The sequence below is a fragment of the Equus caballus genome, chromosome 5, assembly GCF_041296265.1.
Source record: "Equus caballus isolate H_3958 breed thoroughbred chromosome 5, TB-T2T, whole genome shotgun sequence".
Lineage (NCBI taxonomy): Eukaryota > Metazoa > Chordata > Mammalia > Perissodactyla > Equidae > Equus > Equus caballus.
This window is the reverse complement of record NC_091688.1, coordinates 103,766,408-103,781,481: the sequence shown is the minus strand read 5'-3', so window position 1 is coordinate 103,781,481 and position 15,074 is coordinate 103,766,408. Positions and strand designations below refer to the sequence as shown.

The 15,074-nt window shown below is 40.4% G+C and overlaps 1 protein-coding gene across 8 annotated transcripts in view; it reads right to left on the bottom strand.

Moving 5' to 3' along the window:
* Positions 1–474: 474 nt before the first annotated feature.
* TM2D1 (TM2 domain containing 1) overlaps positions 475–15,074 on the bottom strand; it is a 38,056-nt gene continuing 23,456 nt past the window's right edge. The window contains exons 5-7 of one of the 8 annotated variants that reach the window (XM_023642019.2): positions 13,570–13,643; positions 2,474–2,615; positions 475–800 (exon numbers count right to left, since the gene is read on the bottom strand). In XM_023642019.2, the coding sequence (XP_023497787.1) occupies positions 2,505–2,615; positions 13,570–13,643 (185 nt within the window). In that variant the 3' untranslated portion in view covers positions 475–800; positions 2,474–2,504. Of the gene's footprint in view, positions 801–2,473; positions 2,616–5,854; positions 6,398–8,956; positions 10,911–12,236; positions 12,540–13,569; positions 13,644–15,074 lie in introns of those variants that run through there. The other 7 variants (XM_023642018.2, XM_023642020.2, XM_023642022.2 and 4 more) reach the window with 7 other exon arrangements.

The window sequence follows — 15,074 nt, the reverse complement described above, 5'->3', positions numbered from 1 at the left end:
GACAGGCGCGGCTTCCTTCAGGCTCCGGTGCGTCACTTAAGGCAGCTGTGCTGGCGGTGCGAACAGACAGCAGGCATTAATCGTCTGTTCGGTGCTCCCACCTTGTCGGTACAGCTTCAGCGATAACTGCACTGAGCTAGGTGAGGCAGCATCTGGTCTGCCAAGAGCTACTCCATCACTCCCAGAGCAGAAAGGAAGAAGTGCACCCTCCAGAGGCCTGAATCCACCAGAGGCGCCGGCGTTGCCTCAGGGTTTCAGGCTCCTGATGATCTTCACCTCCCCGGATACCAACGCAAAAAGCTGGATCTGAAAGCTGCAGACAAACAGGTGGGCTGTCACACACAAGCCTGCAGCCTCAGGCAATATAAATGTATTTGTTCACACCATGGATTAACTGCTTTCAAGGATCAAAATGCAGGAGACAGCCACATTCAACATTTAAGAATGTTTTCTTAATAAGAAAGCACTAAAAAATGTGAGTAAGTCATACTTTTATTTTTCAGAAGCATAAATGACAAGTGGCAACTGTCTTCAGAAAAGACATTAAATACAAGGGTAACAAGCTGTCTATCTCACGGAGACAGTAGCCTGAGAAAGACACCATTACCACACAGCTCTCAAGAAAGTCCTGTTAAATCAACCTCAGAATAATATGCTTTTAACTAAAACAACAAAACAAAAACATCAACCACGACAAAAAATTATACAGAATCCATAAGGTGGTATGTGAAGAAGGAAAAAGGAAAATCTGGAAGTCCACAAACTGAGAGGTCTCTATTAGAATCAAGGAGGCCCAAATCCTAAAACAGAAAAAAGAAATACGTTAAAACACAATATTTTACAAGAGTCTAGTGAGGTTACTGGTCCAATGCAGACGCACGTTTTATGCTTCATCTGCTCAGGACACGCCCTCTTACTTTTGCAGCCCTTCTCTAAATACTGCAGAGGGCTCACCGGAACGACAGCACAGAGACCTGCCTTCTCAACGGGCCCTTCAGTCTGAATTTCACATTTGAGTCTGGAATTCCAATTAACTGTTTATATAACAGGCTACAGAGAATGGAATTGCTTCTTAAATCACATCTGCTTAACTTTTACACATTATGGTTTAAACACAATCTATAAACTTTCGAAAGAGAGAGAATTTACAGTATGAAAATAAGGTTACACGAAACTACACAACCCTTCTCATAAGCAGGAGTAGCAATTTCCGAAATGAAGATGCTTAATACAGAACGATACAGCAGTGGGGGGGAGGGGCGGCCCCAGAGGTGCGCACAGAAGACCTCAGCTCCACATCCTGCTGTGCACTGATTAGTTGTGTGTCAGTCTCAGCTTCCCTAGGTCTCATTTTGTTCCCTGGTAAGAAGAGGCAAGTGGATCTCTCAGCTTCATTTCCACTTTAACCCCAAAGACTCATCATTTACAAGATTTGAAAAACTGTTTGGACGATCAGTTGAATAAATTCCTCAGGTCTTGACCGGCTCTGTCACTGTTCAACTCTCACGACAATAACTATAAAGCGATTCCACACTTTCGCTGTGATGAAAGGGGAAATCTACCTGAAGGACAAAATTACACTTCACATCCTACTTATACACTACAACACGGAGAATAAACGTCCGCTCCCTTGCTGGCCTCTAGAAGCACTCTCTGAGAGTGAAACTCTCAAGTGAAAACCCTGGGTCTACAACTGCCGCCAAAACAGCCAGCCTGACTTTCCCTCCGAAAGGACCCCGTTCCTATGTCACACGGGACTTCTCCCTGGCAGAGAATGAGTGCACTTGGGAATTGTTTTCCTGATAGTCTACCAAAATTCTGAGAAGAATCTAGCATCATTGGAAGATTACTTATTAGGAGACTAAGGTACAGTCATGGAAATAAACACCTGTGGTAGCAGAGTCCTAGAGACCAGAGAGTTGAACCAGGAAGACCGATGTTGTCCCTGGCTTCTCCAGGTGTATTATCTAGTGAAAGCCGAGGCCAATCAACAACTCTCATGGGCAGGGCCAAACTCTGGGTTAGAACAAATTCTTACAGTTCTTCAGGGTTGAGAATCTATTCACTTTCAGGCTTAAGGAAGGGGAAGAAAGAGGTTCAAGGGTCATATTGACCCAGGAGAGGACAGCAGAAAAGATGTGCTGTATTGCACTACCTGCAACACACACTTTTGTCACAACCATCATACAACACTATGGAACATCTCGCTTTGACGTGATTTTTTTTCTTGTGAACTTTGCCCTCTAACCATATTCACTGCAAAGAACGAGAGTCTGAACTGAGAACTGCAGGAGCGATGAGCACACACAAAAATACTCTATGGAAGGGAGAGATGTCTTCGGCATATGCAGACCTGTGTTTCTTGACAAGCAAAATGAGAGGTTTACACCACTAGATGATCTCTTAAATGTCCTATGGTTCTCAAACTCTCATAATTTTATACAGATAATAAACTATAATTAAGGTTACATACACATTCACTTACTGTTTCTTTTAGAAAATATTTACGGATATAACTGCGTCTTTCTAAACGTCTCATTAGTAATACTCAGTCTTGTAAGTCTGGTTCCATAATAATCTATAATGTAACTACTTCCATCTGAAGGTCCAACAATCTAGAAGAGAAAATTTTCAAAATTACTCATTTTACAAAAGATATTTTCACAATACTTTGAGTTTACTTTTCTTAGTTGTTAATAAAATTATTTCAGTAGCACCAAAAACACAACTAACTCAAACTAACTCAAGCAAAAACAAATTAATTCAGTGGCTCACGCAGCTGAAAAGGATACTGGGGAGGGTCCCAGGATCAGAAGAGTTGCCAGTCCGTGCCCCACGCGGCGCCCAGCGGCCTCCCTGCCTCTCTGCTTGGCTCTGCTGCCCGAGCTCAGCAGAGGCGCTCCCAGCGGGGCGCCAACGGCTCCAGAGGCACATCCTGGAAGCGCAGCAGCTCCCGACAGGAAGAAGGTAAAATCTCCCTGCTCAGTGTGTATATACCAATCCAGGAAGGACTCTGACTCATCTGCTTGGTTTTCACGCCTATTGCTGGACAAATTACTGTATCCAAGGGAAAAGGATTAATATGATCAGCCAAACCAGAAGACGAGCGAATGTGACTGCCAGTCCCACCAGAACCACACGGAATGCAAAAGGAGGAGAGACAGAAAAAAACCCACACTCTCATCAGTCCTTTTGTCCACTTAACCACATTTGCGACAATCCGGTTAATATGACCTCCACAAGCTATCGTTCAAGGTAGCAATCTTCAAACGGTAGCCTTAGGGGTACACAAAGATTCACCAAGGTGTGTGTGAGCCCAGACAGTGTTAAGAGAATCAACTCTGGGACCTTAACTCCCACAAACACTCTCTGTAAAGCTGACCCGCCTGATACTACCACGGTGGAGGCACCACGCGAGTCCCCCTTCACTGCAGTCCTTCTCGGCCTGACACACACTTCCCATCAGAGCACACCCTGAGTCCTATGATGGCACGCTGCCGTGAGGATAAGGGCCTCTGCTGTGCCAAACAAAGCGATCGTTCAAAATACTGGACTCCGGGAAATCTCCTCTAATCAAGAGTCCAAAAGTAGGGTTTGCCACATCTTGTTCAAAAGACGCATTTCCAGTAACATTTTACATTTTTTTTATTAAAAATAATTTGCTAAAATTTGTAACATTTATGCTGTTTTGATCAATTATATATCATTAATAACTATAATGACAGCTCAATCCAGAAATCACAAAAAATTTAAAAATGTTTTAATGTAAATAAGATGATCAGTAGATTTCAAGCATAAATATATATTACGTTAGGATAAAATGCTATGGGAGAATAGGAATAGAATAAAAATTCAAGGAGAAAAAGAAACAATGTAAAAATTATAACAGTTAGTGAAGGGTTCATCAGTGTCTTTTTAAAGTGAATGCTGTGAGTATTAAGCCAAGAAAAAGAACGGGTGATGAGAAGTCACAACATGTTTTGAGACTGTAGGAGGAAGACAAAGAAAAGTAAAGCCTGGCCAGCAGAAATAGGCCACACCTTATGGAAAAAATTGCCTAATTTGGAATATGTGCACAGATTGGAACCAGCCTTCTGTCCTATTATCTTTTTCTTCCTATGCCATCTCCCTTGACAATCTCACTTATTCCTGCTGAAAAATTGGAAACAAGGAAAATAGAGGGTTGAGTGACCCTTTAATAGCATGCTTTTCTACTAAGTCCACCTGAGGCACACCTGACTCATGGAAATGGAACTATTTAACTAAAACTGATAGGCCCCAGACGTTCCACAATCTTGTCAAGTTAGCAGCTGCCATGTAGAAAAACGATAAGGGGTTGTTTCTGTTTTGTTTCCCTGTCCTGTGGACAAGGTAGCCCCAAAGCTGAGTCTTACCACCTGGTAATACATGATCCGATTTTGCACCCACTTTAGCCATCAATGGCAGCACTTCTTCCCCCTTGAACTATGCAGTGCCGGCTGCTCAGCACCAGCCCTATCATGGTACTCCAGGCCTCTTTCCAGAGACAGGCGCAGCCTGGGGGGGCACAGAATTCTCACCAATCGCTGGGGGACAAGTTCACTGGGGGCCTTCTGCCCGCAAGAAGACGTGCGTGAGAGGAAACAGGTCTTTTTCTCCCTCTGAAAGTAACTACATAAGCAAATGATGCTAACCAAAGGAACTGAAGATGGCAAGAGAAACAAGGGAGGAGGGGAGGGAAGGAGGGAGGGAGAGAGGACGGGTTTGGGTCCTTCACTATGTTCTCTAGCTCTAAAAAAACAAATCTGAGAACTACCTTATCTCCAGATATATTATTAAAGCCAATTTAAACTGAGGTTTCTGTTACTTGGGGCCCAAAACTCCTGATAACGCACTTGTCTTCAACGCCTCCGACACACACTGCCAGATCACCAAGCACAGCACTGCTGCTATTCTCTGTGAAGAGAATTTGAAGAGCTGCACCAAAGGCAACCAAATCAAGTCAGTGTGGGAGAGCACCGGACTGAAGAGAAAGCTGTCAGCAGGCCGCTGCAGGGTTAATCCTCTCTGGACAATCCACAAAATGAGGACTAGAACAAGCTGATCTCTGTGGTACTTTTTAAGTTCTATACCTTGTATGACTTGTCTGACTATGACGTTTAAATGCAAACACCTCTACAAGGTATTGTCAACATACTTTTCTATGAACTATCCCATCAAAGAAGAAATTGCTATCCCTGCTTAATTTTTAAGAAAACTATCAGCTGCAAAGATTTCAATTCTTCAAATCCATATTCCTTCACCAAAATTAGAAATTAAACCTGTTTTTGAGCATCTTATATATGCTTATGTACAACACCTGCCAATTATGAATTCCTCTATTATGAGTCTATTATTGTATTATTAATTACAAAGTTACAAATTTTAAAAAATAAGCCATACTGGGAATTTTTTTACTCAGTTAAGTATGCCTGTGTCCATTTGTTCACTGACAACAGAGTATGAAACCTAAACCGATGAGTGTATTTCTCTGCTGAGTCATGGCCTGAGGCCCAATCTGCAGCATGAAGCCCTTCCGCTCAACCAGCTGGGGGGGATTTCCGAAGTCTGCTGGGGGAAGCAAGACCACTCATACACTTTACTGCAATTGACCGAGCGAGAGGCTGCTGCAGGCCTTCAACCTTCCACGAGGGGAAACAGGAGGGCCACTACACTATGGGAAGATATTTCGTACAATGGATGTCAATGTCCCTTGTGTGGGCAGCCCTAAAGCCACAAGAAAGCAACTTCATATCCCTCTCTATTATTTCCGTGACTTCTGTAACAAATTACCGCAAATTTACTGGACTAAAACAATAGAAATTTACTCTCTCACAGTTCTAGAGGCCAGAAGTCTAAAATCCAGGTATCAGCACAGCCGCGGCCCCACAGAGACTAGGGGAGAATCCGCTCTGAGCCTCTCTGGCTTCTGGTGAATCAGCGCGCTGTGGCTCCCGGCGCTCCGCTCGTGGCCACACCACTCCAATCTCTGCCTTTGTCTTCAACTGCCTTCTCTTCTGGGTGTCTGTCTTTTCCTCTTCTGTCTCCTATAAGGACGCTTGTCATTGGATTTAGGGCCCACCCAGATAATCCAGGATTATCTTTTCATATTAAGATCCTTAACTTAAACGCATCTGCAAAGACCCTTTTTCCAAGTCAGGTGACATTCACGGGCTCCAGGGTCTGACACGGGCTCTTTTGTTCTCCCACACTCTCCTACGGAGAGGGCTGGCGATGGTTTGGAGGAAGGGAGTGGAATTTAATTTCTTCTTTCATGTCACTTCTGATCTTTTTCACCATGAAATTTTATTTGCAGTGTAAATGCAAAAAATCTTGAACTGTTTACTCAAACGGGTACACTTTTCTGTAGGTATAAAGTCTATAGGAAGAAGAGTAAATCAGAAAACTTTAGAAATACATATTAAAGTCAAGAATGTTAAGTGGTCACCAAATTTCCTGTTGTTTTTCCATTCTTTACCTTTGATCTCCACTCCAATTCTCTACAACCCTCACCCAACCACCCATGGGCACCCACACAAATAATGGGCATACACTTAACTTGGCATATGACTTGGATATGTATTTACTCTTAAAAAGCATGTGACGTTGTTTGAATAACTATGTATTTTTAATTTACTTGAATAATGTTTCTGAACATCTTGGTCAGTTTTGGACTATTTTCACAGTACACTATGATCGTAAGACACTTCCATGTGGCTGTCTGTACACACAGGTAAGTGCCTGTGATTGCCAGCTGGTGTTACAGAGGACACATCCACCCTCCTATTAGTGTGCACAGCCAGGTGGATGCCAACTTCCTGCTACCACAGACATCTCTGCACATGTCCTCTTGTGGACAGGAGCATGAGTTTTCTGGAGTAAATGCCCAGAAGTATCTCTCTATTTACATATGAGTCATGTGGGTGATTCTGTGACTCACCCGTTAGTTTACTGTGCTCATTCAACTACTAGGCTCTCACCATTTTCTTCTGGATTTGCAGAAATCATCTGTATATTCCACATATCAAATCCTCTGGGCAGTATCCATTTACACAGTCTATTAACTGTTACCTTAATCTGTGGTATCCTTTTTAAAAATTAAAAATTTCTTAATTTTAATGTAATCAAATCCTTTTTTTTTTCCTTTATGGTTTATGTTTTTGGACTCTTGTTTAAGAAGGCTTAATCCATCTAAGGTCATGAAGATATTCTCTTCAATTAGCTTTATTTTTTCTTCATTTTTTTGAGGAAGATTAGCTCTGAGCTAACATCTGCCACCAATCCTCCTCTTTTTGCTGAGAAAGACTGGCCCTAACATCCATGCCCATCTTCCTCTACTTTATATGTGGGATGCCTACCACAGCATGGCTTGACAAGTGGTGCGTAGGTCTGCACCTGGGATCTGAACCAGGGAACCCTGGGCCACTGAAGCAGAACATGTGCACTTAACTGCTGCGCCACTGGGCCAGCCCCTCAATTAGCTTTATACATAAAAGTTTATCTTCTCATAGGTAAATACCCGAAAGAATTAAATAGAGATTTAAACAGATTTTGTACACAAATATTCACAGCAGCATTATTCACAATAGCTAAAATGTGGCAACAACCCGAGTGTCCATCAACAGATGAACATATAAACAAAATGTGGTCTACATATACAACAGAATATTATTCAGCCATAAAAAGGAAGGAAGTTCTGATACATGCCACAATATCAATGAACCTTGAAAGCATTATGCAAAGTAAAATAAGCCAGACACAAAAGGACAGCTATTGTATGATTCCACTTATATGAAATACCCAGACAGAGACAGAAAGCAGATTAGAGGTCATAGGGACTGTGGGGAGGGGATGGGGAGCTCCTGCTTTATGGGTCCAGAGCTCCTGTTTGGGATGACAAGAAAGTTTGGGAAGTAGATAGTGGCGATGGTTGTGCAACATTCTGAATGTAATTAACGCCACTGAACTGTATACTTAAAAAAGGTTAAAACTGCAAAATATATATATATATTTTACCACACAAAAAGGAGATTTATTTTATTTGAACTTTATTGATGTTATGGTTTTGTTTGCAATTTATAAACTTTTGATTTTGTTTGTATAAGTTTCAGTAGCATTCTAATAAAAACAAATTAATTTAAAAAAAATGTGGTAACCAGTAAGTCCTTTAACACCTAAACTTAAACAACAGATCTGACCTCCCATTGAACGGCTTTGCATTGTCCTTGACGTCACACTGCTTAGGGAACACAAATAGTTTATCAATTTTAAATTTGAAATGTTGAATGAATTAAGGAGTGAAAGGAAAAAATAAAAATACTTTATACAACTCTATCAATGTGCCCTTTTCCTATATAACCCACTTCTGAGTTTCTCCATATAAAGAATGCAAATATTAACACTGGTGAGATCAAATCGTCTCCTGAAGACCGATTAACCTGGTGAAAACGTAAAATGACTCAGCTGTCTGCACTGGAGGAGAACGATGCACCCTGTGTCCGTCCCAGTTCCCCCAGAGAAGTACATTTACATTCTCTTAAAAGTCAAAGTCCATTTTTGTCTCCATAGCTGACTTCCGTGTGTAGTTAATTTTCATACGAGGCTGTTTAAAACCATCTGATTAGTCACATTTCAATGAGGCATCAAATTCCCAGGGAGCGCAGAGTCACGCCTTCAGAAGCCTGGCTTCACCTGGTCTGAAGGCCTGTTAGTGTCAACACTGAACGGACGGAAGCCCCATTCCTCAGGGAGGCTAAGACTCACATCACCTCTCCCGAGGGAGACACAGCTGTGGGATTGCTCTCAGAGCCAGCTTAAGGAACGTCTGCTGTTGGAACATTCCTTTAATTCACCAAATAAAAATCTGCCCACAGGAGAAGCGAACTGAGTGAAATCTACCTAAACAAGGTCACGGACAGAGCAGAGGCTACACAAATTCTCAGTCTCTTCAGTTTTCCAGTTTATTTTCCCAACAAATCATACAAGGGTTAAATGAATAATGCAGAGAGCTGTTTCAGACTTGACGTCTGTGAAATGTCCACTGGTTCAAACCCTGCTCCCCCTCTAGTGACCGAGCGAGGACTGCAGCCCTCCCGGCGCTGGCAACAGACTTAGCACAACCACAGGCTCGTCCTCCCTGCGATCCCAGCATGCATTTCACGGCCCGGGTGTGGGCTGTGTCTCTGACCAAACAAACCGGCTCGCACAGAAGTGAACCTGGAACCACAGTCTTATTTATGCTCTGAAGTGAAAAGCCAGGGCTTTAAAAAATTTTAGTAAAATTCAAAGAATTTAAACATGATAAAATCAAGATAACTCTTTTTTATCTTAAACCTGCAGTTCCCAAGGAAAGATTTTATTTCTGATAAGTGAAATCTCATTATCAGACCACTCTTGGGATAGTTAGATTGTAAGTTCCTTTACAGCAACTTATTATACTTAATTGGTGCTCACTAAACCCATTTTCATTGCTAGCATAAGACCTACTATTTACAGTTTATCACACCAACTTTTTATTCATTACCTCTCAAATGACTTTATGAAATTTAGAACTTTAAGGTCCTAAAGAAAAGCAATCGCTTTTAAAAAATGCCCATTTTTAGTTCTTCATGTTCCCTGTAATTGGCACAAAGCCACACTTTTCACAGGTTTGCTGCATTAAGTTCATGTCAGCAAAAACTTTTGAGGGCATACCCTATGTGTAGCATACTACTAGTGCCACAGGGGATTAATAAAAGTCTTTTTTTCCTCAAGAAATTTATGTGTGAAAACTCAAACCTGGTGTGTAAAAGTTAAAAAATAATATAAACGCAGTATATAATCCTACATACTTTTATAAAGTTTTAGCAGTGCTAAAATGAGTTACATATATTAAATGCCAAACTAATGAGATATTTTATAAATCTGATAAATTTATTTATAAAATTCATAAATGCATTAGAGATTATGCCTTTCTGTGAATTTCTGCTGCTTATATAATTATTAGTCCTTTAAGAATATCTACTCTCTGATGTTAACAGAAATGAAACTAATTTCTTCCATGATGCATAGAATTGTATAATATTGTCACAAAGAATCCCAACATACTTCCTTCTAACAACTTTCTACATGCCAACTCATATTTCCATTTTCCCTCTACCCATCTTCCTATTTCTGATTTATGGCTGTCCTGTCTCCACTTAACAGAAGAAATTTCTTGTCTTTTTTTTTTGGTGGAGTACACATCAGTGGTTTTGATATAATTAAAAATATCCAGGGATCAGCCCCGTAGCATAGTGGTGGCCAGACTGTTTGGCGTGTCTTGTATAAACGAGAAAAGAGGTTTAAACGAAATTTAAAAATTCTGATATTTTTTTCTCATAAAACAACTTAAACTGTCTAATCTATCCTGCATGATACATATAAAAATATCAAGCACAAAGGAATGAGTGTTTTAAAATCTTCAGAACTGCCTTATGAATAACTATATATACGGTAGTAATATAGTATAGTTACTTATAATTGACTGTGTACTACACATGTACCACTGATCCAGATTTTTGTTGAACACACAAAAGAACTAAATTAATTCTACATATTGTTTCATATCATTCATTCACAAGGTTCCATTTGCATATTTTTTTTTTAAAGATTGGCACCTGAGCTAACATCTGTCACCAATCTTCTTTTTCTCTTTTTTTTCTCCTCCTCCCCAAATCCCCCCAGTACATAGTTGTATATTCTAGTTGCAGGTCCTTCTGGTTGTGTAATGTGGGATGCCACCTTGGCACGGCTTGATGAGTGGTGCCATGTCCGCGCCCAGGATCCAAACCCGCGAAACCCTGGGCCACCAAAGCGGAGCACGCAAACTTCAACCACTCGGCCACAGGGCCGGTCCCATCCATTTGCGTACTCTTTAAGAACAAAAAATCAAAGGAAACTTCAAAAGGTTATTAACAAATAGACAAACTCATAAAAGCATTTTCAGTAAATACAGCAACATGTGAAGCAATACACGCATTATAATTCATATTGTTTGATTCAAAGATGAAATAACTAGACCTACTTTTTTAAGAGGATTTTCCTGGATTTTTGTTATAAACACTGTGAAGCAAAGTGTGTTTTTATAGGTATTGAGTTCATGCACAATATGTTTCTGGGATTGCAGCCCAATAGAAAAACACTGCTATTCACTGGGGAACAATATTTAATGGCAAGAAGAAGGAAAAACAGAGGATGGAGAGAACGAGGAAGGAAAGAAGAATAAATAAAAGGATGATGGACAAACGTAAAAGGTCTATAAGAAATAGAAAAAACATATTTGGGACAAAAATATTAACATAGTTTATGATATTTATAGTAAAAACTTACTTGATTTGCTGAAAAAAGTAATCCTCTCAAACTAACGTAGTCACCATCACACGTTAAGTATATTAAACGACATGTAGAAAAGGCTACAAGTCTTATTTTGCTACATTTGAAAAGTGATTTATTTTTCCCCTAATCTGACAGCAGTCTAAAGTGGCTGTGCCTATTAAAATGTCTTATTTAGGGAAATTCACTGCAGAATTCAAACACTCTAATTCTACCTCAATAATCTCTTAATGTGATGGTCTTAATTCCAGATCTTTAAGAAAAGAACTCAGGGGCCGGCCCGGTGGCGCAGCGGTTAACTAAGTTCGCACTTTCCACTTCTTGGCAGCCCGGGGTTCGCTGGTTTGGATCCCGGGTGTGGACATGGCACCGTTTGGCACGCCATACTGTGGTAGGTGTCCCACATATAAAGTAGAGGAAGATGGGCATGGATGTTAGCTCAGGGCCAGTCTTCCTCAGCCAAAAGAGGAGGATTGGCAGTAGTTAGCTCAGGGCTAATCTTCCTCCAAAAAAAAGAACTATTTGTTCTGAAAAGTTCAGGCATACATATACCAGAAAGCAGTGGCTCAATCAAATAAACTCTACAATTTGATATAAATACAGCTACAAAGCAATGATACCACCAAAGAAAGAACCGAGTGTGAAATACGAACCAAGCAGTTGGGTTTCAGAGACTCTACATTCTGGATATCTTAAAGAATCCCAGTAACATTAAATTCCTTGGATCCTCATTTAAAGTGAGAAACCTGCTTCTGAGCCACGCGCACAAGTACCTCAGCCTCTCCCTGCCTGCACGCCTGCCCACAATCAGAGGGCGGGGTATTCGGTTAGGCACATGTTTATGAATAAAGACAGGAAAATCCCAATTTTAAAGCCAAATATTTTCCCTGTTTAATTCTGGTATCTTATTGGTCCATATGCTGCCTCCTCCTCACAGTATGCTACCAAAAATCTCCTAGATTTTGACTTTCTCTTAAAGCATAAAGATAACGTTAAGCAGACAGAACTGAGGCGCGGAAATACTGCAGGAGAAGGAAGAGCGACTCTGGTGGTGATCTAAACACACGCTGACTGGCTGGCGGAAGACACTGGCTGCTCCATATGCTTCCTGAACGCTGCTTTGTGACATCTGTTGTGATAAATCCATCTCCTTCTCTAATTGAAGAATCCTTGGGAGTTAACCAAAGCCAGTTGAGTACAATTTAATAGAAAACATCTGGCAGACTCACCAACTGTGCCTGCCTCACACCACTGCAGCAGGAGAAAAAGCAGCGGTCACAGGGCTGTCTTGCACACGTCGCTGGGTTATATGGATCTGGCCTTGCCGAGGCCAGCCCTACTCCTAGATTTTCCACAGAGCCCAGACATTCCTTTTTCCTTTTTGGCTTAAGCTAGCTGAATTTCAATTTGGAACCAAAAGAATACTAGTATAGAGTGCCTGTCCAGTGCAAAAGAAAATCCTGTTTCTGACTCCATACATTCATATATAAATATCAGATTCCCACCAATATTCTACTATAGTAACTGACAACGTGGCTGTGACTATCAGGAAAAGAAACAACAAATTTGAGAAATAACCTCAATCACTCTTAGAGATTCATAATACGAATTATAAAGACTCTGAGAAGTTATCCAGTAAAGATATCTCTAACTCAGGGGCCTGGCCCCGTGGCCGAGCGGTTGAGCTCACGCGCTCTGCTTTGGTGGCCCAGGGTTTCGCCGGTTCGGATCCTGGGCGCAGACATAGCACTGCTCACCAGGCCACACTGAGGCAGAGCCCCACATACCACAACTAGAAGGACCTGCAGCTAGAATATACAGCTATGTACTGGGTGGCTAGGGGAGAAGAAGAAAAAAGAAAAAAAGAAAAAGATCGGCAACAGATGTTAGCTCAGGTGCCAATCTTTAAAAAAAAAAAAGGAAATCTCTAACTCAGTTGAACTCATATTTACAATCACATTTGAGTGTAGAATCCTTTTTTTTATGAAGTTCTTATGCCTTTTAGAACTACTATTTGGTCGAGCACAGGTCGAGCAATGCTATTTGGAACCATGGTTGCTATCCTTTAGACCCAGCATCTGAAGAAAAATTGAAACGAATTTCTAACTACTTTCTAACGTATTTAAAGTGCACCAGGAGGTCACAGAGCTCAAATCTGAACGTAAAAGCAGTTCGTCTGCTAGACTGGAACTAACTTACCTGCATTGAAATAAGAATGAAATCAATTAGGCTCCCGATTCCACAAAAGCCCACAGTGCAAAACTTCAACAAACCTAGAAAAGAAGGCACGGGCATTTACAACCTGGAAAGTCTTATAAATATTACAAACTGTGCCATTTCCCAACAAACCCTCATACATGCTACAAACTCTTTATATCAAGAATATAAAATTAACACTTTAAAAAATCAAATCTCCACCTGAAAGTAGGAGAAAAGTTTACAGGACTCTCTATACAGAAAAGTTACCAAAAATTTATTAATTCACTTAATAAATAAATATTAGGAACTGAAATAAAAATTCGATGTATTCTTACAAAATTTCTTAAGAAGAAAGGGCTCAAGAAATAAATCTTTAAATCTCAGTACACCAGAGTTACAGAACATCTTTCAGTCCTAAAATCCTTATTGATTTACTTACACTTATTACATTATGTGGTCCAAATTTTAATATACATTTACAGTAGAGAGTTCAAATAAACAAAGACGGTCAAGGCACAGAAAAAAAAAAATCAGGCAAAAACATTGATCTTGTAGTTAAATTGCAAACTTCATTAGTAACCCAATAATCTTGAATTTATCCTATACTTTTTTTTCTAAAAATCTCCTATTTATCAGCTCTACAGTCAGCATCAACGATTCTGTGCACTATATACCCCCCTGTCCTTGGTCCCAACCTTAGAGCTAAGGTACTATAACAGAGCACAGAATCTGGGACACACGCGAGGATGTAACACAAAGGCACGATGATGAAACCAGGAGAGGTGGGTTGGGGGTGAGTAATCTCTCTTCTATGTTTAAATCCCACCTGAGATATAAAAATGGCATGAAACAAGACTCTTTGTGAAAAGTTAGTTCTAACTATCAACTACAAATAGATGCCAGCTACAGTTGCAAGAGGGGACAAGGTCACCTCCTGCACACAATTTGGAAATACACAAATAAGACCAAAATATGTGGTATATTAGATGATTTTTTTTTTAAGCACTAAGAAGTATTAGACATCTAGCAAAACAATGTAGTAAGTGCTGGGATAAAACATGTTGGAAATAATTTAAAAACTACCAAAATATAGAGATTACTTAAAATTTTGCTTTTGGTTTTCTTCAAGACACTTATTACCACCCTAATATTTTAGTTTTGTTTACTATCTGCATCCTGGAAGCCCCATTAGGGGAGGGTTTTTATCTGTGTTGTTTACTTTTGTGACCTTAATGCCCACAAGATTGCCTGGCACACGGTAGATGCTCAGTATGTGTTGAATATATGGATAAACTTTCTCAGCTTTTCTGTTTCCCAAAGACCCCTAACTTTTTACCCATTATCTTATAACAGCTCCTTGAATTATTTTTTTCATTAGTTGCATTTTACTATAGTTGCCCAAGGAACCTTATCCATTCACGTGGTGTATTACATCCATTCACTCACTCACTGCATTTATGAAATGCATCCCTCTTCACATAGCAATTTAGTGTAAATTTGTAAAT